This window comes from Bubalus kerabau, chromosome 5 (genome assembly GCF_029407905.1).
Source record: "Bubalus kerabau isolate K-KA32 ecotype Philippines breed swamp buffalo chromosome 5, PCC_UOA_SB_1v2, whole genome shotgun sequence".
Lineage (NCBI taxonomy): Eukaryota > Metazoa > Chordata > Mammalia > Artiodactyla > Bovidae > Bubalus > Bubalus kerabau.
The window spans coordinates 83,580,260-83,605,431 of record NC_073628.1 but is presented as its reverse complement, the minus strand read 5'-3'; the positions used below and the strand labels follow the sequence as shown (position 1 = coordinate 83,605,431).

Below are 25,172 nucleotides of genomic sequence, written 5' to 3'. Positions count from 1 at the left end.
TGTGCAGCTCATAAGCAGTATTAGCCAATATGATTATTATCAGCATTATTATTATTCCTCCCTTTCTTCAAATTATAAGTCCCCCCCACCTTATGCACATGTGCAAATACATACATATGTTTGAATATATGTACACGCATATGCATATGGTGGCAATTTGTGCTCTCTTCCGGCAGAAATTCCTCCCTTAAGCACCAGAAGTTTTTTCCTTCCTCTTCCTGGGACGTGTGAGTAGCACAGCGGCAGGGGGATGGAAAAAGAGACCCACCAGTAACACAATTACCCACAGAGGAGGCCAGAGTGCCTGTGCTGGGAAGGAGCTGAGGGGTGCTCCCTGCCCACTGGGCCCTTGGCCCCAACCACAGTCTTCATCCTCTTCCACCATCATGGCTCATCCGCCATGTGACAGAACACGAGGAAGTGAGGCTGTTATGTTTCAAGTAGGGCTTCCTCCTGCACATCCTCAAATGCCTCGTGCCAGGAGGGACCTCGGGGACAGAGGCCTGCATTGACCTCCTCGCCCTCCACCTGCTGAGCGAGTGCAGGCAGGTTCCTTCATGCGCGTGTTCTGGCTTCGTGTCTGGAAGACTGGTGGATGCTGGCACCTGCCTCCTAGGGCTGTTGTGAATACATGTTCAGAGCCCAGAACAGTGCCTGGCACAGAGTGACGCTCAGGAAATGACTCCTCTCCTTGTCATCTTCATTTTTAGAAAGCCGCACCCTGAGACCTTAACAGCAGACCAGTGAGAACAAGAGCAAACCCGCGAGGGTTCTCACCACGCCAGGCCTGCCCTGAATGTCTTAGGTGTGTAATTCATTTAATCTTCATATTAGCCTTGGGCTTCCCTGGAGATTCTGCCTGCAATGCGAGATACCCAGGTTCAATCCCTGGTGGGTTACAGTCCATGAGGTCATAAAGAGTTGGACGACTGAGTGGCTAACACTTTCACACTAGCCTTAGGAAGTAGACCTGTCATCACCTCCTTCAGAGGAGAAACCGAGGCACTGAGAAGTTAGGGAGCTTTCAGGTCAAACACCCGGCGAGCAGCAGGCCCACCATTAAGTCCTGCCAGTCTCAACTGTGTGTTTGAGGCAGCACCGGGGCTTCTCTCCCCACGTGCTCACACCTGTGACTTTGGACAGGATGTGACTCTGGGCAGCTCTGACCTCTGCTTTCCAGATTCCTCTCCTGTATTCTGAATCTGGGCATGACTTGGGCTCAAACTGAGCGCTGACGCCATGTACCCAAGGTAGGGTCACTGCTCAGAGGGCTCCCCAGAACCATGCCGTGCTTGTGGGGTGGGGGGAAACCTCTCTGCAGTCCTGTGGTTGCAGAGACACTTGGAGAAATTACTTCTCTTGGAACCAGCAGAGCTGAGCTGCCAGCTGTCCTGTCCTCATGGCGTCTAGCTTCCTTCTGCCACAGGGGAGGACGGAGTCCCCTGAGGGACTGTGAAAGGAGTGGGAGAGGGCTTGCATGCACTGAAGAAAGGAGGGCGGTGACTCGAGGGGCTTCTGTGAAAGTGCCTTAACAGGGCCTGGCGTAGAAGAGGCAGCAATGCAGAACACTTTCCCTCCTTCCTTCCTGTCAGTGAGCAAACCTAGACCCAGACTGGCCTTCAGGAATGAGATTTAAATAGCTGGCTAATGGGACACTCATTGTCACGGGGTAGGCTCACTTTTTCATAGACTAAGGACTAGGGTAGAATCAGGGAAATTCAACAGGCACTAAAATTATTATTGAGCTGCCAGAGACCAGCGGTCAGAGGCCCCAGGTCTGTGTGGCATCCAGACAGCCCTTTGTGCCCTTCTAGACAGCCCCCTCCTCAGGCTCAGGGACCTGTCTGGATGCTGAGCTCCCAGGAGGTCTGAAGGGTGTGACCTCCCTTCCTCCCAGCCTCTCCCCCCTCCCACCACCCTGGCCCAGCACAGGGCTGCTATAAAGCTGGCCCAGCCTGGCTCTCAGCACACCCCGCTGCTGGGACCCTCCTGGAGCCTCCTCTGGGGACACGTCCACTCTGCCCCTCCTTCTCCCCAGCAGCGCCATGAGGCCCCTGTGGCTCTGCTGGGCCCTCTGGGCGCTGCCCCTGGCCGGCCCCGGGGCGGCCCTGATGGAGGAGTGGATCCTGGACAGCCTGCTGCAGCAGCTGCACCTCAGCGAGGTCCCCATTGTGAACAAGGCCACCGTGGAGGGGCTGGTCATCCCCGCCCACGTGAGGACCCAGTACGTGGCCCTGCTGCAGCGTGGCCATGCGGCGCGCTCCCGGGGGAAGAGGTTCAGCCAGAACTTCCGAGGTGAGACCCGCCCTCCTGCTGCAGCCTGGTCCTTGTGGTGGTGAGGACTGGGGAGCTGTCTGGGGTGCAGGGTCCACAGGGTGGTGAGGGGGGACCATGGCCTGTGAGAACTGCGGGCCTGGGCCCCTGGTCTCTGTCTGCGCTGAGGACCCCCGCCTCAGGGCCAGAAGGAGCTGGGCCAGGCTGGACCGGCTGACAAAGCCAAGGCATCAGAGAAGATGAGGATGGAGAAGAGAAAGCAGAGCCAATGGGAGAGGGTGGGTGTGGCAAGAACCCTGGCCGGGAAGCCTCAGGGAGCTTCCGTCCAGTCAAGGCTTCTCAGGTTCCCTTTTCACTCTGATACTAGTAGCCTGACCTTGAGCAAACGGCTTTACAATCACAGTTTTCTTTTCTGTTTGCTCCTCTGGAACATTGATGTGACTATCTGTCCCATCTCACAGCAATGTGAATATTAAAGTGGAGGGAAATATTATTGTGGAGGGAAAGGTGTAGGAACAACCCCAAAGTGTGACGGGGAGCTACTCAGCTGTCAGGGAAGCTGGCATCCTGCGTCCTACTCAGCCTCTCACCTCCCTGGGCCTGGACTCACTTCTTCAGTGCCCAGAGCTACACCCAAGGCCAGGTGCCCCCAGGTGAGGAGTCTGGTCTTCAGCATCTCAGCTGAGGCAGCCTGGTCAGCTCCCCCAGCCTTCCCGCTGGGCCAAGGTTGTTAAAAACAGGATGGATTTTCAGGTAATTGGCCTTGGCCCACGGGGACAGAACAGGGGGCTGGTCTTTCACAGCCTGGCCACCACCTCAGTGGCCCCGCACCCTCAGAGCTCGCCTGGTGCTCGGAGGGGCCCCGCTGACCCCGCTCCTGTCCCCAGAGGTGGTAGGCATGTTCCTGGAGTCCGAGGCGTCCTCATACTTGCTGGTGTTCGACATGGAGCAGCGGCTGCCGCCCCGCAGCGAGCTGGTGCAGGCCGTGCTGCGCCTCTTCCAGGAGCCAGTCCCCAGGGCCGCGCTCCGCAGACACGAGCGCCTCTTCCCGCGCAGCGACCGCGCCCGGGTCACCGTCCAGTGGCTGCACGTCCGCGACGACGGCTCCAACCGCACCGCCCTCATCGACTCCAGGTGCGGAGGTCGCGGCTGCGGTGTGGGGCTGGGGGGAGGGAAGGAGGGCTGGGCCCGGGGCGGGAGGTGGGGCGGCTCGGTCCGGCGGGACACCCGGGAGCGAGTGGGAGAGGTGCCGCCCCCGGGGCCACCCCGGGCAGTCCCAGTCCCCACGCCTGAGCGCGGGCCTGTGTCTCCCTCCGTGCGGTGTCGCAGGCTGGTGTCCATCCACGAGAGCGGCTGGAAGGCCCTGGATGTGACCGAGGCAGTGAACTTCTGGCAGCAGCTGCGCAGCCCCCGGCAGCCGCTGCTCCTGCAGGTGTTGGTGCAGCGGGAGCACCTGGGCCCGCTGGCCTCCAGCGCCCACAGGCTGGTCCGCTTCGCCCCCCAGGGGCCGTCGAGCGGCCGGCAGGGGGAGCCCCAGCTGGAGCTGCACACCCTGGACCTCAGGGACTACGGGTAGGCCCGGGGGCAGGCTGCGGGTGGACTGGGTGGTCCAGGCCCCTCGGTGGGCGAGACCAGCTGGGGAGCAGAGGCCGATAGCCCCAGGATGCAACTGATTCCTCACCCTATGTCAGAGTTTCTAATGGCAGACATTTTTCTTATTTAAACATTTTGTTGAAAATACCTTCAGATATTTTCAATGGGTTTTATGTTGTCATTGTTACATATTCATTATTGTAATCATCTATATTCACTCTACCCTTTTCTCTAATTAATTCTTTGAAAGATTAAAAGCCATAAGTGGTTACTAAGGGCTTCCCTGGTGGCTCAGATGGTAAAGAATCTACCTGCAATGCGGAAGACCTGGGTTCGATCCCTGGGTTGGGAGAATCCTCTGGAGGAGGGAATGGCAACGCACTCCAGTATTCTTGCCTGGAGAATCCCCAAGAACAGAGGATCCTGGCAGGCTACAGTCCATGGGGTCACAAAGAGTCAGACACGACTGAGTGACTAAGCACAGCACAAGGTTGAAAACCTTTGCTGAATTCTTTCCTCATGGGACAAATTAGCTATTTGGAGTGGATGAGGCTTTGGAGTGGACCTTGCTGGGCAGTAGAGTGGTTAATAACAGGCCTTTGCAATCATACAGCCTAGGTTCATTTAACTCTGCTTTCTACTGGCTGCAGAGCTTCTGCCATGTCAGTTAACATCTTTGGTCTCTGTGTCCTCAGGTGTAATAGGGATGATGCTGAAAGTACCTAGTTCAGTGCCTGACATAATAGGAGACCATTAAAAAACAGTAACTGATTTATGACTTATGTTTCAGATATGTTTATTCATTCACCACTTATCACAAATATTGTTTTTACATTTTAATTAATTAATTAATTTTTGGCTGTGCTGGGTCTTCATTGCTGTGCGGGCTTTCTCTAATTGCAGTGAGTGGTGGCTACTCTCTGGTTGTAGTGTGTGGGCTTCTCGTTGTGGTGGCTTCTCTCATTACAGAGCACAGGCTCTAGGCACTCAGCATTCTGTAGTTATGGCACATGGGTTTAGTTGCTCCCAGGCATGTGGAGAAGGCAATGGCAACCCACTCCAGTACTCTTGCCTGGAAAATCCCGTGGACGGAGGAGCCTGGTAGGCTGCAGTGCATGGGGTCGCTAAGAGTTGGGCAAGACTGAGCAACTTCACTTGCACTTTTCACTTTCATGCCTTGGGGAAGGAAATGGCAACCCACTCCTGTGTTCTTGCCTGGAGAATCCCAGGGATGGGGGAGCCTGGTGGGCTGCCATCTATGGGGTCGCACAGAGTCGGACATGACTGAAGTGACTTAGCAGCAGCAGCAGCAGGCATGTGGAATCTTCCCAGACCAGGGATCGAACCCACGTCCCCTGGATTGGCAGGGGGATTCTTAACCACTGAACCACCAGGGAAGTCCTCCAGATCTTTTGTAGTGAGAGATGGATCATAATTCTACCTGCAGATGCCCCACTAGGCCCTGCCCTTGGCTCCCTGATGCCTGATCTCCCAGCTGACCTCTGACTCTGCTTCTCTTTGTCACGCACCCCCAGAGCTCAAGGAAACTGTGATCCTAAGGCACCAGTGACCAAGGGCACCCGCTGCTGCCGCCAGGAGATGTACATTGACCTGCAGGGGATGAAGTGGGCTGAGAACTGGGTCCTGGAGCCCCCAGGCTTCCTGGCCTATGAGTGTGTGGGCACCTGCCAGCAGCCCCCAGAGTCCCTGACCTTCAAGTGGCCTTTTCTGGGGCCTCGACAGTGCATCGCCTCGGAGACGACCTCGCTGCCCATGATTGTCAGCATCCAGGAGGGAGGCCGACTCCAGCCCCAGGTGGTCAGCCTGCCCAACATGAGGGTGCAGACGTGCAGCTGTGCTTCAGATGGGGCGCTTGTGCCAAGGAAGCTGGAGCCGTAGGTGTGGAGTGTAGCATGAAGGCCTCTGACTAGGCATGTGCACAAAGCAGGTCTTAACACAGGTCTTAATTTTCTACTTAGCAAGTTAGCCCTGCATCAACCGAGTGCACCTCTTGTAACTTTTTTGTGTGTTCTTCTGTTTCTTGCCCTCCTGTCCATCACTCGCCCTGAGCACTTACATGAGTAACTAATGCAACCCGGGTGGCAGCGCTGTAGAAGGAAATTTCAGCCAACTTGTTAAAGGATACAGCTGAGCATGGACAGACTGTCAGCTCCGAGTTTCTGTTCTCTAGCAAATTCTCAGCTGAGTGTGGGACAACACACCCTATAATGAGAACTGGGAAAATCGACTGACTTACTCTATCAGATGATGAATTAAAACAAAACAAAACAAAACATCCCTCTGTTTCCCCTAGGCAAGGAGAAAATCTAAAAAGAATCCCCACTTACCAAAATGTTGGCCTATTCTGGGCTTCTGTAAATATACTTGGGTCCCCATTCCCCTGAGAGAGTGCTAGAAGGGAGGGTGAAGGGCTTTAGCCTAGGGGCAGTGGACAGGGAATTGGGACCCCTGATTTCTGGATCTAATAGGGCCATAAACTGTGCCCTTTGGGCCACCATTTCCTTTTAAAAAGAAGGATTTGGGATTTGGCTCTGGGACTTCATCGCCCTGGGGATCGGACAACCCTACTCTCACCCACTGCTCTGCTCCTCTGGAGACAGAGCATTGCTGTGCTAAACTATTTAGGTTATTTCCTCCACTGTTTTAGAGAACTTCTCACCAGAACTCACATATATTTACATGGTTTTCTGAAACTTAGCAAAAAGAAAATAATTGCATGTAGATAATCTGCTGAAATAAAATAGAAGTGATGTTTCACTTTGTGTCTGTGTATTTAATTTCTTTAAAAATTTTTTTATTTATTTGACTGCATCAGGTCTTAGTTGCAGCATGCAGGATCTTTCACTGTGGCACGTGGGCTCCAGAGTGCACAGCTCAGTAGTTGCCGTGCAAGGGGCTAGTTGCCTCAAAGCATGTGGGATCTTAGTTCCCCAACCAGGGATCAAACCTGCATCCCCTGCATTGGAAGGCAGCTTCTTAACCACTGGACCACGGGGGAAGTCCCTGTATTTATTTTCATGTTTATTTTTCCACTTGATCTAATTTCTAATTTTTCTACAATAACCATGGATTATTGGTATAAGAAGAAGCAAAAATGTATGCAAAAGGTGCCTCCCTGGAAGTTCCTAAATCATGGAGGATTAGGGATCAAGAGCACCTGCCATTTGACTTGCTGAGAGCAATTCAAGGATTCATTCTCTGGATCATCTCCATTCTTAGTGTTGCAGGAAGGGGGACCCTTCCAGGGCCCCAAACTGGGCTCTTGTCTAACACTCAGAAATGAATTGTCTGAGGAGACACATGTTCTGACAAAGCAAGAGATTTTATTGGGAAAGGGCACCCGGGTGGAGAGCAGTAGGGTAAGGGAACCCAGGAGAACTGCTCTGCCGGGTGGCTCGCAGTCTCGGGTTTTATGGTGATGCGATTAGTTTCTGGGTTGTCTTTAGCCAATCATTCTGACTCAGAGTCCTTCCTCGTGGTGCACGCCTTGTTCAGCCAAGATGGATGCCAGAGAGGAGGATTCTGGGAGGTGGTCGGACATGTGGTGTCTCCTTTTGACCTTTCCCGAACTCTTCCGGTTGGGGTGGCTTATTAGTTCCGTGTTCCTTACCAGGACTTCCTGTCGCAAAACAACTCATGCAAATAGTTACTATGGTGCCTGGCCAGGGTGGATGGTTTCAATCAATGTGCTTCCCATAACAACTCCCCCCAAGAGGCTTCATACTCAAGATACTTCTTGGGAATTGGGGCGGAGGTCTCTTTCTTCTGTAACTTCTTCCTGCTGTGCATGGGCATAGGCCTGCCTAGCAGAGCAGAAGTCTCTCTACCTGATCTAAGTCAAGGTATTTTTTTTTCCTTGACTGAAACCAGCATTCACCCTTGTAATAACAGCACTTTAGTTTGAAACTGTTGGCTCCTCTTAGAGATCAAATAGGGGCCAAACAGAAGACCTAACAGGATGGTCATCACTGGTCCCCAGAGACAGGAGGCAACATTTGGGGTGAGGGCTGCAGGGTTTGTGACTTTTTTTTTTTTTTGATTGGTTGCTGTTGAACCAACAGAGCTGTGCTCCAGGATCTTGTGTTCAGTCTGAAGTTACCATCCTCCACCTGGGTGGGGGCTCCAGTTCTGTAGAAGAACTCAAAGACGTTGTTATGCATATTTCTTTGAGTAGGAACCAGGACTCTGTCTCAAGGCTGTACCAACCTTTGATTGTTTCTCCTGTTTCTGTATCCCCTCCCTTCCCTGATTAGCTTGTTTGAATCCACCCTTTGGAACTCAGGGAAGGTCAAGGAGGCTGAATGAAGCCTACATTCTACAGACAAGAAATGGAGAACACAGAACAGATCTCCAGAGCCCTACAGAATTCTATTCAGTTTTAATTTAGGGAACTGAGCAACTATGACTGTGATAACTTCCTGTCAAAACGGGGCATAGGACTGCCTCAGCTTGGAGAATAGACACTGAATTGGAAGTATTCCTGAGTTCCAAGTCCTAGATCTGAGCCTTGGATGATTAAAATCTCAATCCCTTGGTCTGCCATTTTGTTGTAACAGACCCAATTAGAAGTAGCTGGAGGAGGGATAACTGGAATTTTAATAGACAAAATAAATCTCCTTTCTTTTTAGAAGAAAAGACCTGAAACCCAGTCTGGACCTGGCACTTCGGGGAGACTTGTAGCCAGGTAGCCAGTTGCCTGGTTTTATAAAAAGTAAGGTTGCAGTTACTAGCTTCCAGCAGACATTGTTTTGAGAATGGTGGCATCTAAGCCTGACACGACTCAGAAAACTCAAGTGTTTAGCAATACGTCTAATCTGAAATTATACCCATAGGGTCACCTGGTTATTTCCCAGGATGTCTGAACCATGGCTACTCTATTTTGACTTTCAATTGTAAAAATTTTCCTTAATAGCCAAAGCAGATGTCACCATTAATGACGTCAGTGTTTCTCTAGGTATGAGAAGATGCAAGAATTGGAACTCATAAAAAGCAGAGTGCCTCATTCCTGATTTTCACCCTAAACTCCTTTCAGGGGCTTTGAAAGTCAGCAGTTGCAGTGGCCATGATTTAATCTTTGTAGACACAGATGGCAAGTGTCAGTTTTCAGTTGGCAGAGCCCCTTTTTGCTTATAAACTTGACCATGATTTTAAGGGGGCATTTCATGACCATTTTATCCCATGGTGCTGAGAATGTCCATTCTCAGGTTTGGCAAAGATTTTGTTGATAGGCCACTCAATGTGCTGTTACTGGACTAGGCCATAAAACAGTATCCAAAATTCTCTGGACCACCTGTCTTACTAGCCTCTAAGTCCAGGAAAATATTCCCTCTCGTCGCTTCTTCCCATATCTAGAGTTACACTGTTACCATCATTGATCTCATATGCAAATATATATTATTCTTTCAGAGGCCTCAGTCACACATTTGGGAGTGTAAGAAACAGCAATTGTATAAAACAGGTGAAATACAAATAACATAGCCAGCTGTATTAGTAAAGCCACAAGTAAGACTTAAGTTAAGAGCTTCCATTAGATGTAGCCCGATATATCTCAGGTCATCTGACTTAGTCTACTCTGTAGAATCTTTATCTTCCAGGAAAATTATATATTGGTACTGTCTATAAGGCACATAGCCCAGTTTTCTAGTGTTACTAGACTGATTATCCTTAGTATGATTTAATTGTTTCCAACACAGAGGAGACTTTAAACCTAAATTACCATAGCCTGGTGTTATCTATATAAATCCATCCCATAATTGTGGGAGATTTTTTCCTCCTTTGCTGAAACTTTGCTTGTTGCTCTGCTTGAGCTTGAGTAATAGAAGAAAGCTCAAATTTAGGGCCAGAGTCAGAGCAGGCATTATTAATTGGCCTGGTGAGGAGATCCCATCTAGTAATATCACAGTGACCTGGATATGACTATAAATTTTTTTTAAGTAAATTTTCTCAGGGCCAACCAGTTAGAGTCTTATAGTAGAGAAATTTACCAAGGTAACCCAGAAGTAGACACAGATAACTGGCCACAAACCCAACAATTGGATTGATTTCTAAAATTAGCTTAGGATCAGGCCAATGATAGAAAAGCATTTGATTTATATGCAAAGGTCTAAGAAGTCAAGAAAACATTATAAATGATCATACAAATCAGGTCCAGCATCTTGGGCAAGCTGTCTACCTCTGATGTTGTCATCTTCTCATCCTGGTGTAGTGTAGTTTCTCCTCTATTTGAGCATCATTTTAAGGTGAGATCAGGTCAGCTATCTTCTGTATAGACCAATCCAGTGTAGGGGCCTTTGGAAGTGGGAATTAGTCTAAGAGTTAATTTCCCTTCAGTTTCATTGTGCATGAGCTAGTTAAGAGTACCTGATAAAAAAAAGTCCTTCCATCCAGGTTGGAGACAGTCCCTTAAATTATGTCTTTTTCCAGTCCTGGTTGCAGGTCATGAGGCATCTGATCTTCATCCAAAGATAGATTACTGAGATAAGCTTCAGAAACAAACAGGGTGTTCTTTAAGAATTCAATTAAATTTTACATTAATATCACATAACAGCAAAGAACTACCCAAGAAATTAGTCTTACTACATGCAGACCTCCATTAACAAACTGGGATTTAACATTTATTGAAATATTTTTTCTCCCTAAAATTACTCTCATTTTTATCCAATATAACCAAATTAAGGCTAGCTTGTTTGCAAAATAGATCTGTTCTCACTAATTTTGGTCTGATGATTTATATAACCATAATTCATCATAGACTTTTTATTTTGTTGAAACATTTATAGTCTCAGACTGAATTTTTAAAATAAAACAAGGATGGGAAACTCACACCAAAGGCTTATCACAGATTTTTCCTAACAAATCTAGGTGAATTCTTCCCTTTTTAAGGTCTCAAAAATTCCTTGAGATTTTTGTACCTGTTAGTGAGATAACCTTCCTAACTCAATCGATAAACTTACTGGAAACCTAAGAGTTTCAAATCTCTGGAGGAGTCAGATAGAGAGAAAATATAATTGTTTTGCTTATAACATATAATTTTACCAAATTATTGTCATAATTAGTTTGAGAGGAAGGTTTTCCCTACTCCTGGAAAACACAGGTTTAAAACCTGTAATTTTTCAGATAGAAACCATAAAAGTTATAAACATATTCGCTGGTTCATTCAGTCCTTTGTTAACTTTTGTGAAGTCATCAGGTTTTCCATTATAACACCAGGACATATCAGAATGTTAAGAACTCCACATAATTTCTAGGATATCTGTATTAGTGATTTTATCATACATTATAACATTAGTGGATTTATTACTCATTTGATAATCTTTTCCATGTAATTTAACCAACCAAATAAACACAGTTTAATATCTCTATTTGGGATGTTTCAGGGGCCCTCTGAAGCACCCCAAAGTTAGCTAGAGGTCAAAAGAATTTCAAAAGAATTCGATTTAGGGAGTTTTATCGAAAAGACAGCATATTTAAAAGCAGAGACATTACTTTGCCAACAAAGGTTCGTCTAGTCAAGGCTATGGTTTTTCCTGTGGTCATGTATGGATGTGAGAGTTGGACTGTGAAGAAGGCTGAGCACCGAAGAATTGATGCTTTTGAACTGTGGTGTTGGAGAAGACTCTTGAGAGTCCCTTGGACTGCAAGGAGATCCAACCAGTCCATTCTGAAGGAGATCAGCCCTGGGATTTCTCTGGAAGGAATGATGCTGAAGCTGAAACTCCAGTACTTTGGCCACCCATGCGAAGAGTTGACTCATTGGAAAAGTCTCTGATGCTGGGAGGGATTGGGGGCAGGAGGAGAAGGGGACGACAGAGGATGAGATGGCTGGATGGCATCACTGACTCGATGGATGTGAGTCTGAGTGAACTCTGGGAGTTGGTGATGGACAGGGAGGCCTGGCGTGCTGCGATTCATGGGGTCGCAAAGAGTCGGACACGACTGAGCAACTGATCTGATCTGATAGAAAAGATCAATTAAAAGGGTTTAGAACATTTGGTCAGATTTAGCCAATGTTGATGGGTGTATCGTTTAGCTTGTTGATGTGTCACAATGGGCGTAAATACCAAGGCTCAAGGTCTAGTGAAAGTCAGCTCTGCCATATTGCACCTAGTTGGCTCTAACTAGTTTTCTTATGTTGTAGCCATGCGTTCCGGGAAACAAACTCACTCAGAAGGACAATGCAGATAGTGGAGTTCAGTTTATTACACCGGTGGCCCAAGGCAGAGTATCCTCTTAGCCAAGTTTTTGTGAAAACCTTATATACCCTATGGAGAAGGAAATGGCAACCCACTCCAGTATTCTTGCCTGGAAAATCCCATGGATGGAAGAGCCTGGTAGGCTACAGTCCATGGGGTCGCAAAGAGTCCGGACATGACTGAACGACTTTACTTCACTTTTTTTTTCACTTTATATACCCTAAGTGTACTTGCTCAAACCCACCTCCCCAAATTCCTTGAAACTAGTCTGGACAAGGTCAAAGAGAGATACGATCAAAGTTAACCCATGATTCATGTGTTACAAGACTAGATAAACAGTGGACATTTATCAATAGGACTGTGGTCATATCCCGATAAACATAATGAAATTTACGACTTTGTTCTGTTACAGAGATAACTAGCATATTCTTTTAGGCAACGGATAGTCCAAGTACAAGTCCTGAGGCTCTTTTATCCAGGGGGTCTGGTTTCCCATTGGTATGCTGCTTCTATAGACATGGGGCACAAAGTTCAGAGTCCATTGGGAGGGTGACCATGTGTGTAGCCTAATGTTCGCAGCCTGGCCTAAGATGGAGTCCAGCTCTGTCTGTTTCCTCCTTCACTTATGGCTGTGTAATTCCTAACAAAATCCATTTATCTAACTAATTGTAATCCAATTCTAGAAAATCCTGATCATGCATAACACTTTTTAGTATTTTTTCATATATATATATATATATATTTTTTTTTTTTTTACTGAAAACACATTTCCTACTTTAGCAATGAAGAACTAACTTTTATATTAGCATTTTATAGATTGGTGAGCATAAATACCAGTGATAATTTCTAAAACCCCTGCTTTCTTAGAACATTTTAGGATGGCACCAAACATTATTCATTTATAGTCCCAAATCTCTTTGTTTCTCTGTAAAAGGAAATTAGCGTTTAGTAGTAAATGTTTCAAAATCTTATTTTATTTGGAAATTACCTAACTATGCTACAGACTTCCAACACTTTGTTTAGCGCAACCCTTAGAAATTCAAGTTATGTCCATCTGGAGAGACTATTTTAGACAGATATTTCTAAAGAATAATTATTCTTAATAGAGTTTATCCAAAAGCTCATATCTCATTTACATTTTTTTTAGAAGTTTCTTCACTCGAGGTAGTTTCCTTGTTGACAAACTTGTAACAGATATGATAATATTTAACTTATATTAAACCTAGGTACAATGAGAATATTCTACTTAATTACTCTAAGACATGTTTATAATTAGATAGGTCAACAAACAAACATTAATATCATACCCAGCTGTGGATGTGACCGGTGATAGAAGCAAGGTCCGATGCTGTAAAGAGCAATATTGCATAGGAACCTGGAATGTCAGGTCCATGAATCAAGGCAAATTGGAAGTGGTCAAACAAGAGATGGCAAGAGTGAATGTCGACATTCTAGGAATCGGAGAACTCAAATGGACTGGAATGGGTGAATTTAACTCAGATGACCATTATATCTACTACTGCAGGCAGGAATCCCTCAGTAGAAATGGAGGGGCCATCATGGTCAACAAAAGAGTCCGAAAGGCAGTACTTGGATGCAATCTCAAAAACGACAGAATGATCTCTGTTCGTTTCCAAGGCAAACCATTCAATGTCACAGTTATCCAAGTCTATGTCCCAACCAATAATGCTGAAGAAGCTGAAGTTGAACAGTTCTATGAAGACCTACAAGACCTTTTAGAACTAACACCCAAAAAAGATGTCTTTTTCATTATAGGGGACTGGAATGCAAAAGTAGGAAGTCAAGAAACACCTGGAGTAACAGGCAAATTTGGCCTTGGAATACAGAATGAAGCAGGGCAAAGACCGACAGTTTTGCCAAGAAAATGTACTGGTCATAACAAACACCCTCTTCCAACAACACAAGAGAAGACTCTATACATGGACATCACCAGATGGTCAACACCGAAATCGGATTGATTATATTCTTTGCAGCCAAAGATGGAGAAGCTTTATACAGTCAGCAAAAACAAGACCAGGAGCTGACTGTGGCTCAGATCATGAACTCCTTATTGCCAAATTCAGACTGAAATTGAAGAAAGTAGGGAAAACCACTAGACCATTCAGGTATGACCTAAATCAAATCCCTTATGATTATACAGTGGAAGTGAGAAATAGATTTAAGGGCCTAGATCTGATAGATAGAGTGCCTGATGAACTATGGACTGAGGTTCGTGACATTGTACAGGAGACAGGGATCAAGACCATCCCCATGGAAAAGAAATGCAAAAAAGCAAAATGGCTGTCTGGGGAGGCCTTACAAATAGCTGTGAAAAGAAGAGAAGCGAAAAGCAAAGGAGAAAAGGAAAAATATAAACATCTGAATGCAGAGTTCCAAAGAACAGCAAGAAGAGATAAGAAAGCCTTCTTCAGCGATCAATGCAAAGAAATAGAGGAAAACAACAGAATGGGAAAGACTAGGGATCTCTTCAAGAAAATCAGAGATACCAAGGGAACATTTCATGCAAAGATGGGCTCGATAAAGGACAGAAATGGTATGGACCTAACAGAAGCAGAAGATATTAAGAAGAGATGGCAAGAATACACAGAAGAACTATACAAAAAAGATCTTCACGACCCAGATAATCACGATGGTGTGATCACTGACCTAGAGCCAGACATCCTGGAATGTGAAGTCAAGTGGGCCTTAGAAAGCATCACTACGAACAAAGCTAGTGGAGGTGATGGAATTTCAGTTGAGCTCTTCCAAATCCTGAAAGATGATGCTGTGAAAGTGCTGCACTCAATATGCCAGCAAATTTGGAAAATTCAGCAGTGGCCACAGGACTGGAAAAGGTCAGTTTTCATTCCAATCCCAAAGAAAGGCAATGCCAAAGAATGTTCCAACTACCGCACAATTGCACTCATCTCACACGCTAGTAAAGTAATGCTCAAAATTCTCCAAGCCAGGCTTCAGCAATACATGAACCGTGAACTTCCTGATGTTCAAGCTGGTTTTAGAAAAGGCAGAGGAACCAGAGATCAAATTGCCAACATCCGCTGGATCATGGAAAAAGCAAGAAAGTTCCAGAAAAACATCTATTTCTGCTTTATTGACTATGCCAAAGCCTTTGACTGTGTGGATCACAATCAACTGTGGAAAATTCTGAAAGAGATGGGAATACCAGACCACCTGACCTTCCTCTTGAGAAATTTGTATGCAGGTCAGGAAGCAACAGTTAGAACTGGACATGGAACAACAGACTGGTTCCAAATAGGAAAAGGAGTACATGAAGGCTGTATATTGTCACCCTGTTTATTTAACTTATATGCAGAGTACATCATGAGAAACGCTGGACTGGAAGAAACACAAGCTGGAATCAAGATTGCCGGGAGAAATATCAATAACCTCAGATATGCAGATGACACCACCCTTATGGCAGAAAGTGAAGAGGAACTCAGAAGCCTCTTGATGAAAGTGAAAGCAGAGACTGAAAAAGTTGGCTTAAAGCTCAACATTCAGAAAATGAAGATCATGGCATCCGGTCCCACCACTTCATGGGAAATAGATGGGGAAACAGTGGAAACAGTGTCAGACTTTATTTTTCTGGGTTCCAAAATCACTGCAGATGGTGACTGCAGCCATGAAATTAAAAGACGCTTACTCCTTGGAAGGAAAGTTATGACCAACCTAGATAGCATATTCAAAAGCAGAGACATTACTTTGCCAACAAAGGTCTGGCTAGTCAAGGCTAGGGTTTTTCCTGTGGTCATGTATGGACGTGAGAGTTGGACTGTGAAGAAGGCTGAGCACCGAAGAACTGATGGTTTTAAACTGTGGTGTTGGAGAAGACTCTTGAGAGTCCCTTGGACTGCAAGGAGATCCAACCAGTCCATTCTGAAGGAGATCAGCCCTAGGATTTCCTTGGAAGGATGATGCTAAAGCTGAAACTCCAGTACTTTGGCCACCTCATGCGAAGAGTTGACTCATTGGAAAAGTCTCTGATGCTGGGAGGGATTGGGGGCAGGAGGAGAAGGGGACGACAGAGGATGAGATGGCTGGATGGCATCACTGACTCAATGGATGTGAGTCTGAGTGGACTCTGGGAGTTGGTGATGGACAAGGAGGCCTGGCGTGCTGCGATTCATGGGGTCGCAAAGAGTCGGAGATGACTGAGTGACTGATCTGATCTGATCTGATTTAATATTGAATATTTCCCAGTGCACATTAACCTGGAATTTATTATTTAATTATTTGATTTGTAAGCACTTACTTTTCTTTAAGCCAATTAAATAGAGCTCATTTATAAATTAACCTCAAAAATATTATCCAGAGACAAAGTCATACCAAGACATATTTAGACAGACACAATGCAAGATCTAGCTTCATTTTCTAAGCTTAGTCATGAATTAGATATTACAATATAAAATTTACTAGTTTATAAAAAACAGTTGGAATAAATAAAACTTTTCAAGGCTGTTTCCCATTTTTCCTCTGTCTCAGGGGTTAGAGATAGTCTAGATAAGTGTTTCTGAGAACAGAGCCAGAGCCCTGGTCTCAAGGCACAGGGAAAGAAAATCAAGTGCTAACAAAATGGCAGCAGGTCTAAACTAAATGGTGGCCAGACAAAGCAAAATGGCCATCAAAAATCACAACACAGAACACAGAGTTAAAACACATATAGACCTGGCAGTCCTCTTCAGACACTCCCTTAAATACAAGAATACAGTCTCTCAGAAAATCTCCTATAAAGACACAGAACTTTAGATCCAAGTACTAACAGAGTAAAGGAACATATCTCAGGTCTTCAAACATTTCAAAGGGAGGAAAGGAAGCCAGGTTGAAAGAAGAGGGAGGAGGCAGGAGAGGAGGGTGAAAGGGGTGGCCTTACAGACATCTCCTGCCACCTGCAGATACCCAGGTGTTATGGGACTTTACCCTGGGCTTCCAGAGAAGGGAGGACTGGAACTCGGCCCTACCAGAAATCTGCCCAGAACAGAACCAGAATTCGAGTTCTCTGCCAAGTGGAGGTGATCAGTCTCCAATCCTCAGCTCAGGCTGAGGCCCTTAGACCAGATTCCTGTGTCCAGGACCAGTGGACTAGAAAAAAGGGGAAAGATAAGAAGGATTAAGGAGAGGAAAGAGAGAGGGCAGGGGAGAGAAGTCAATAAAATCTCTTATTCCTTACTGGTCGGGGCACTCTGGCCAGTTGTACGCATCAGGAGGAGACCAGGGACAAAAGGGTCCCATTTGCAGTCACTGGGTCTGGTCCATTGGCAGGCAAGCTGGCTCCTGAGTACCCCAAGTGGTCAGGATATCAGTCGCAGAGAAGAAGAGTCCCACCAGAGTTGCCATTTGTTACAGGAAGGGGGACCCCTTCCAGGGCCCGAAACTAGGCTCTTGTCTAACACTTGGAAATGAATTGTCCGAGGAGACATATGTGCTGACAAAGCAAGAGATTTTATTGGGAAAGGGCACCTGAGTGGAGAGCAGTAGGGTAAGCTCTGCCACATGGCTCACAGTCTCAGGTTTTATGATGATGGGATTAGTTTCCAGGTTGTCTTTAGCCAATCATTCTGACTCAGAGTCCTTCTTGGTGGTGCACACCTTGTTCAGCCAAGATGGATGCCAGAGAGAAGGATTCTGGGAGGTGGTTGGACATGTGGTGTCTCCTTTTGATCTTTCCTGAACTCTTTTGGTTGGTGGTGGCTTATTAGTTCCTTACCAGGACTTCCTGTCGTAAAACAACTCATGCAAATGGTTACTATGGTGCCTGGCCAGGGTGGGCGGTTTCAATCAGTGTGTTTCCCCTAACATTAGGACAAATGAACCTACTATCCAGAGACAGACCAGGAAGGCCTTGAGACTGAAGAAATGAAGCACGGCCCACTTTGTTGGGACAGCTAGAGAGGAACAGGGGGTGGGACTGTGGGGTTGAGAAGGGAGGAATGGCAGGAACAGCTGAGCCCATCTGACTGGTGGATGAGAGGATCAGAGGAGAGGTGAGGTGGGCAATCTTGGAATCTTAGAGAACACCCCGCTTTCTTTCTGGGCTTCTCTGTCCCTTCAGATGGAGTAAAGGGATAGAGTAGGCACCCAAGAAGACAGGTACCAGACAAGGAGAGTGTATGTCTGTGGTTGAATAGAAGCATCATCCTCTGACCATTCCTGAGGGTGTGTCCTAAGTGGCTGGGTGGTGAGGAGGTCCTGTCCCGTTCTGTCCCATCCCATCCCATCCTATCTCATCTATTCAATACCTGCGCCCAGGGCTTCCCTGGTGACTCAGCTGGTAAAAAAATCTGTCCGCGACGTGGGAGACCTGGGTTTGATCCCTGGGTTGGGACGATCCCCTGGAGAAGGGAACAGCTACCCACTCCAGTATTCTGGCCTGGAGAATTCCATGGATTATATGGTCCATGGAGGTGCAAAGAGTTGGACACAACTGAGTGACTTTCACTTGTTATTTGTTGTTATAAACACTTGCTTCCAAAGGAAATTCACAGGCATCAAACATAATGGTCATGAGAGCCACAGCAGGGGCCACTGCACAAACAAAATGGATCTTTAGTCAGCAAGGTCATCATAAGAAAATAAAATCTGAGTGACTGAGCATCTGTACAATGGACTACTAAGTAGTCACCAAAATCTTATTTTAAATAACTTTCCAGTAACTTTGGAAAATATTTATTGTATATCTAGCAGAGAAATTTCAAAACCATATGTGTATCATTCATTTCCAATGATGGAAAAGGTCTGTATGCACAGAAAATAATGTGTAAGGAAATGTACCAAAAATGCCTGCAAGAAACGATCCTTAGGAAGTATGACTATGGGTGATTTTGACTTCTTACTTTTATTTTTTTGTATTTTCCAACTTTTTCTCAATATGCATGTATTATTTGCTAATCAGAGAGAGTTACCAATGAGGCAGTTCTTCGCATCAGGTGGCCAAAGTATTAGAATTTCAGCTTCAGCATCAGTCCTTCCAATGAATATTCAGGACTGATTTCCTTTAGGATGGACTGGCTGGATTTCCTTGCAGTCCAAGGGACTCTCAAGAGTCTTCTCCAACACCACAGTTCAAAAGCATCACTTCTCTTAGATTTACTAGTGATGAAAAAGTAAACATCACATTTGTGAAGCTTTTGAAAGCAAGTAGCATGGTCGGGGGATACCTTAGTCAGGTCCTAAGGAGCCTTAGAAGGAAAGTTATGACCAACCTAGACAGCATATTAAAAAGCAGAGACATTACTTTGCCAACAAAGGTCCGTCTAGTCAAGGCTATGGTTTTTCCAGTAGTCATGTATGGATGTGAGAGTTGGACTGTGAAGAAAGCTGAGCTTTTGAACTGTGGTGTTGGAGAAGACTCTTGAGAGTCCCTTGGCCTGTAAGGAGATCCAACCAGTCCATTCTAAAGGAGATCAGTCCTGGGTGTTCATTGGAAGGAATGATGCTAAAGCTGAAACTCCAGTCCTTTGGCCACCTCATGCGAAGAGTTGACTCATTGGAAAAGACCCTGATGCTGGGAGGCGGGGGAAGGAGAAGAAGGGGACGACAGAGGATGAGATGGCTGGATGGCATCACCGACTCGATGGACGTGAGCTTGAGTGAACTCCGGGAGTTGGTGATGGACAGGGAGGCCTGGCGTGCTGCAATTCATGGGGTCGCAAAGAGTCGGACACGACTGAGCGACTGAACTGAAGGAGCCCATCATTTCCTAAACAGAGGAACTGGTTCTGTTTGCGATCCTCGTTAAGAAAGACCAATCGCGTAAACCATGTAAGTTTAAGTAAATAACCAGGGCTTCCCCACCGCCTCCCCGCGCGTGCCGAGACGGTGCGGGCGGTAGCAGGGGAACTCCCAGCACCAACCTAGATAATCCCCGGGCGCACCGAGAAGCCTGGTTTGTAGCCCACGGGCCTCCACGCTCCAGTCTAAAGCCTCACCGGGAGCGTCACATTCGTCCCCTCAAATCAGCAACCTGGAGAGTTTCTCTAGCCTTCGAAAGGCGGCTGACGGACAGCGTCAGAAATAATGTAAGCCGACCTCCCCGCCGGCCTCAGCCTAGGGCCGTGCCCGGGTGCCAGCGGCAATCTCCGCCCGCAGGTGGGGGCGGGGCTCCGGGGACACCCAGGGCGGGGGCGTCCGCGACGCTTAGATCCGGGCTTCGCGCGCTGGGACGGAGCTTCCGCCAACTAATCCCGTGTCAGAAGGCGTGCACACGTCCCCGTCCCGGCCGCGGATTGGTCCCCCTGGCAGGGCGGGGCCGTTTGGAACCCTGCGGCGTCGTAGGTGAGCGTGAGAGAGGCGGGGTTGTAGAATAGAGGCCGGAAGTTGCGAGTGTTTCGCGGGATCTGGCTCCTCGTCGTCCGGCCGGCTACGCTCTCGGTTTTCCACGTTTCTCTCAGGGCCCCTCTGAGCGGACTCCTGCGGCCGCCGGGCAGACGCGGAGCCCGGATAACCATGAGCGTGGGTTTCATCGGCGCCGGCCAGCTGGCCTGCGCCTTGGCGCGGGGCTTCACGGCCGCAGGTAAGCGCCTGAAGGCGGGAGGCGGGTGCGCGGAAGGTCCCCAGCTTAGCTTGTGACCGCCCTCCGCCGCACGAACGTGAGGGAATGAAGAAAGGGGAACTTGCGTCTGCTAGGGAATTAAGGATTCCTGAACCCCTAATAAGGGATTAAGGGGTAGGGGGTCACCAGCGACCGTCTCCACAACGGTCGGAGTGGTGTGCGTTTTGACTCTGCTCTCCCAGGGAAAACATGGGAACCGGGTGGGCCATGATCCCCAATTGAAAAGCCCTGTCTTCTGTAGGCATCCTGTCGGCTCACAAAATAATAGCCAGCTCCCCGGAAATGGACCTGCCCACGGTGTCCGCTCTCAGGGTAGGTGCGGCATGAGGGTTTGGGGAAGGGGGCGGAGACCCAGGAGAAGGGTGGCCTGATGAGCTGAACCCCTGTGCTGTTCCGTGGCCGGCGCTGACCTCCCCGCCAGGAGCATCATTATCCTGCATCTTTCCTCGGGGAGCTCAGGGCGGTGCGAGCAGCCAGGCAGACCGACTTGGGTTCCAATCCAGACACAAGGTTAGTTGAGATTTTGATGTGTGGAAAGCACCTAGCACATAGTAGGTACCCAATAAAATATTCACTTTGCTTCATCCACTAGCTCAGTTAAGGTACTTAGCTGAGGGACTTAAGGTATTTAGCTGCTCTGAGCCTCAGTTTCCACATTTATAAAATGAAGCCCACAGTAGTCACTTTGCTGAGCTATTCTGAGGCATAAATGAGCATGTTGGGAAAGAACCTGGCAAGTTACTTTTTCCTCTTTCTAAACAAAGAATATCCCAAGTCTTCACGCAAAACCTGAGCAGTGTGGGAGCGAATGGCTAACGAGGCAGGCGGCAGGTAACAGGCAGTGTCTGGGCCTGGGATGGCAGGGGTTGTCATCACGGGAGGGCCTTGTTTCTTAGTGTGAAGTCTTAGAGGGGTGTCCTCCATTACACCCCTGGACCACACAGAGACCAGGCACCCTGATGAACAAGTGTCCAGGCTTGGGCTAGAGCCCTGCTTCTGACCATTGGCACCAGCATTTCACCTTTTCCTTTACCTGTGCCATTTTTCAACCACGGAGACATCTTACCTGGCAGAGGGGTGCCTTGGGTGCCAGAGAACTGGTGGGGATGGGGGACAGCGATTTCCTGTTTGCCATGGGGAAGCTTGTCCATGTCCAGCACTCACTTGCCCAGTAGCAACACTGGAAAACTTCGAGGCAATGGGGGTAGGGGCAAACTCTGAGGGGAACAGGGCAGGGAATTCCAGGCTGCCCTTGGCCACGTGAGCTTGGAGGGGTTCAGCTGCTCCTTGAGAGGGCCAGGGCTCGTGAGGCTGCCACACAGTGTGAGCCTGGTGGTCTCCTCCTGCAGAAGATGGGTGTGAACCTGACCCGGAGCAACAAGGAGACAGTCAGGCACAGTGATGTCCTGTTCCTGGCCGTGAAGCCACACATCATCCCCTTCATCCTGGACGAGATCGGGGCTGACGTCCAGGCCAGGCACATCGTGGTGTCCTGTGCGGCTGGCGTCACCATCAGCTCGGTGGAAAAGGTGTCCATCTCAGCCCCGGCGCCCCTGTTGGTGGGAGGAGAGGGTGGGTGCTGGTGGGACTGGCAGTTCACTCGGCCCTCTGCCTCCACCCCAGAAGCTGATGGCATTCCAGCCAGCACCCAAGGTGATCCGCTGCATGACCAACACACCTGTGTTGGTGCGGGAGGGCGCGACAGTGTATGCCACGGGCACCCACGCCCTGGTGGAGGACGGGCAGCTCCTGGAGCAGCTCATGAGCAGCGTGGGCTTCTGCACGGAGGTGGAGGAGGACCTGATCGACGCCGTCACAGGGCTCAGCGGCAGCGGGCCTGCCTATGTGAGGCCCTCATACGCTCCCTCAGCCCTCTGGGGACCCTGGGATGCAAGATGGGCTGGCAGGCAAGCCTGGGCTAGGGGTGTCGCCCCCCCTCTTGGGCGAGGCTGTCTGGTGGAGGAGGTTGACCCTTGGAGCTAGTCGTCAGGAAAAGACCCTAGTGTGTGCCCCTGAGTACCTGCAGCCCCGGGGCTCAGTGAGTGTCTTCACAGGCGTTCATGGCCCTGGACGCGTTGGCCGACGGTGGGGTGAAGATGGGCCTGCCGCGGCGCCTGGCCGTCCGACTGGGGGCCCAGGCCTTGCTGGTTAGTATCTTCTCCCTGCGTGTTCTGGACCCTGGTGTGGGGATGGGATGGGATTCTTAGGGCTCTCTGAGCCAGGGCAGGGCTTGGTGGGGAAGCTGGGATAGGGATTGGGGAGGAGTGGGTGTGGAGAAGCTCATCCCAAGGGGCACCAGCAGTTTTCTCCTCTAATGGCCCTTCCTGCCCTAGGGAGCTGCCAAGATGCTGCTGGACTCAGAACAGCATCCCGGCCAGCTCAAGGACAATGTGTGCTCCCCTGGGGGGGCCACCATCCACGCCCTGCACTTCCTAGAGAGCGGGGGCTTCCGCTCCCTGCTCATCAACGCGGTTGAGGCCTCCTGTATCCGAACACGGTGGGTCGTTCTCCTTTTCCGCCCAGGCCCTCCACTTGGAGCCAGCCCCATGTGGGCTGTCAGTGTCTTACATGATCTGCCTTCTGTGGTCCCATTAGCAGTGCCAGAGTCTGTGCTCTGTTAATAACCCACTTATTAGACTCTGCTAGCTTAAGGGTTTGCAGGTCTTACTTCATGTAATTCTTAACACAGTTATGATAACTGAGGTTTAACTTTGATTTCCAGATGAGGAAGTTGAGGTTTAGAGATAACAGCTTTCCCAAAGTCAAACAGCTAGTAAGTGATGGAGGTAGGATTAGACTTCAAGTCTTTGACCCCCAATTCTGTGATTTTTTTTTTCCCCACTCTCTCTCTCCCTAGCTGATCACAGATACCACTTGAAACTCTGCATCCGTGTAGTAAGCCATACTTAGTTAAATAGCACTTCTGAGAAGCTTAGGGGAGTGTTTGGTTTGGGGTTCTAAGTTCAGGTGGTATCAAGTCAACAAGGGTTGGGGTTAAGTGGATGGGGAGACCTTGTGTATCTAGCTCTAGCTCCTTCAACCTCTTGGGGTTTTGTCTGCAGAGAGCTGCAGTCCATGGCTGACCAAGAGAAGATCTCCCCAGCTGCCCTCAAGAAGACCCTCCTGGACAGAGTGAAGCTGGAATCCCCCACAGTGACCACACTGACCCCAACCAGCTCAGGGAAGCTCCTCACGAGAAGCCCAGTCCCAGGAGGCAAGAAGGACTAAGGCAGCTTGGGTCTGCCCTCCCCTGTGTCAAGAGCCCTTGGCTGCGGGGGCCATGCAGGGCGAGCTGACAGAGGCTCAGTCAGCTTCAGGTCCTCATGATAAACCTCCTTCCGTCTGTTAGACCCAGCAGCGCTGGTTTCCCCTCCTGTCTCGTGTTAGAAGATGCTCTGAAGGGGTGGCTGGAAACCAGGTGCAGCCCTGCAGACCTCACACAGTTGGAGGAGAGGGCGGCTGGAATTCCACTCAGAGCCCCAGCTGCGTAGGCAGGCCTGGAGACCTTCAGTGGCTGATCCCTTCAACTGGGGTCCTCCCACTGGAGCCCACAGCAGGGTCACTTTGTTGCTTAGTCAAGGTGTACGAAACATGACAAGGACTTTTTGAATTGGTAAAAGGGAAAGAAGTGAGTGACTTAGAATTATCACAATCAGAAGTGCACATCTTAGACTGTGTTATAGTTAACTCTTGCTTCACAGGTATACCACTGAAAATGTGTTATTCAATGTTGCTAAGTTTGGCTGCTTTAATAAAGTTTTATTTTTTATTACTTTGCTTTTCTTATGCTTAATCTCAAATCATCATCTTAGATCGAACTCGAGTTTCTTGCCAGGTGTTCCTGGCTTCAGCAGGAGGGCCCTATGTATAGGCAGGAGTAGGGATGAGAAGAAATAAGGGGCCAGGCCCTGACAGCTGAATGGCACTTTGCTCCAGCCCAGCCCCTAGGGTCAGGCGGGCCAATGCTCATTCCCACTTTGTGGGGGCGGGGAGCGGGCGGCATCCCAGACAGAGGAGGAAGCTGCCTGCCTTGCAGTGGGCCAAGCACTGCATTAGATCCAGACCAGTGCCCTCCAAGGGAGGAACTATTCTTTTCCTCACTTTATAGAAGATACTGAGGCCTAGAGGGGATAAGCGACTTAACCCCAGTTGAGTTGCTGGTCAGTCCTGTGGTTTCCCTGTTCAGGCTGTGTGCCTGGTGCTTTTCCCCAGCAGCACCTGCCTGTGGCTTTGGCTTCAGCAGAAGCTCTGAGTTCACGTCTTAATTTCCACCAGTTTTAACTAGGTGATCATGGTGAAGTTACTGAGTATCTCTGACCACAGGATTTCATCCCTGTAAATACAGAGGTCATCCTTCAAAAGGTTCTGGTGAGTATGAAATGAGACCGTGTGGAATGACTTAGCAAAAACATTTAGAACATGTGGACCCTGGTGCTGGTGGAGCTCGTCCTTTGCTCTCCAGTGAAGAGGGAGGGCAGCTGGGCTCCAACTCCGAACCTGTGAGCCCATGGGGCCAAAGTGAC

General features: G+C 48.6%; 3 protein-coding genes and 1 long non-coding RNA gene across 6 annotated transcripts; 3 read left to right on the top strand and 1 right to left on the bottom strand.

Moving 5' to 3' along the window:
• The first annotated feature begins 2,045 nt into the window (after window positions 1-2,045).
• Window positions 2,046-6,617, top strand: LOC129653957 (left-right determination factor 2-like). Of its 2 annotated transcripts, XM_055583579.1 has the most exons (5): window positions 2,046-2,295; window positions 3,162-3,192; window positions 3,292-3,408; window positions 3,604-3,846; window positions 5,403-6,617. In XM_055583579.1, the coding sequence occupies exons 1-5, from the start codon at window positions 2,046-2,048 to the stop codon at window positions 5,764-5,766; spliced, it is 1,005 nt and encodes a 334-aa protein (XP_055439554.1). In that variant the 3' UTR covers window positions 5,767-6,617. The 2 variants fall into 2 exon arrangements, with proteins under 2 accessions (XP_055439554.1, XP_055439553.1); XM_055583578.1 differs by having other exon boundaries at window positions 3,162-3,408.
• Window positions 6,618-6,692: 75 nt separating this feature from the next.
• Window positions 6,693-11,701, bottom strand: LOC129653956 (uncharacterized). Its single transcript, XR_008715315.1, has 3 exons — window positions 11,374-11,701; window positions 10,027-10,370; window positions 6,693-7,507 (listed from the first exon to the last, which is right to left on the bottom strand). It is a non-coding gene; the product is annotated as an uncharacterized LOC129653956 (long non-coding RNA).
• A 2,822-nt stretch (window positions 11,702-14,523) lies between these two features.
• Window positions 14,524-15,227, top strand: LOC129653955 (uncharacterized; the record flags this gene model as incomplete). The annotated part of the gene is made up of 1 exon (XM_055583577.1): window positions 14,524-15,227. A coding segment is annotated over exon 1 (681 nt), but the record flags the coding sequence as incomplete, so codon positions are not given.
• Window positions 15,228-20,376: 5,149 nt separating this feature from the next.
• On the top strand, window positions 20,377-24,421 carry PYCR2 (pyrroline-5-carboxylate reductase 2). 2 transcript variants are annotated; one of them, XM_055582012.1, is made up of 7 exons: window positions 20,377-20,610; window positions 20,891-20,961; window positions 21,999-22,178; window positions 22,273-22,494; window positions 22,704-22,796; window positions 22,983-23,146; window positions 23,712-24,421. In XM_055582012.1, exons 1-7 carry the CDS (start codon window positions 20,544-20,546, stop codon window positions 23,875-23,877), a joined length of 963 nt encoding a protein of 320 aa, XP_055437987.1. In that variant the 5' UTR covers window positions 20,377-20,543; the 3' UTR covers window positions 23,878-24,421. The 2 variants fall into 2 exon arrangements, with proteins under 2 accessions (XP_055437987.1, XP_055437988.1); XM_055582013.1 differs by lacking the exons at window positions 20,377-20,610; window positions 20,891-20,961 and adding an exon at window positions 21,456-21,480.
• The last annotated feature ends 751 nt before the right edge of the window (window positions 24,422-25,172 follow it).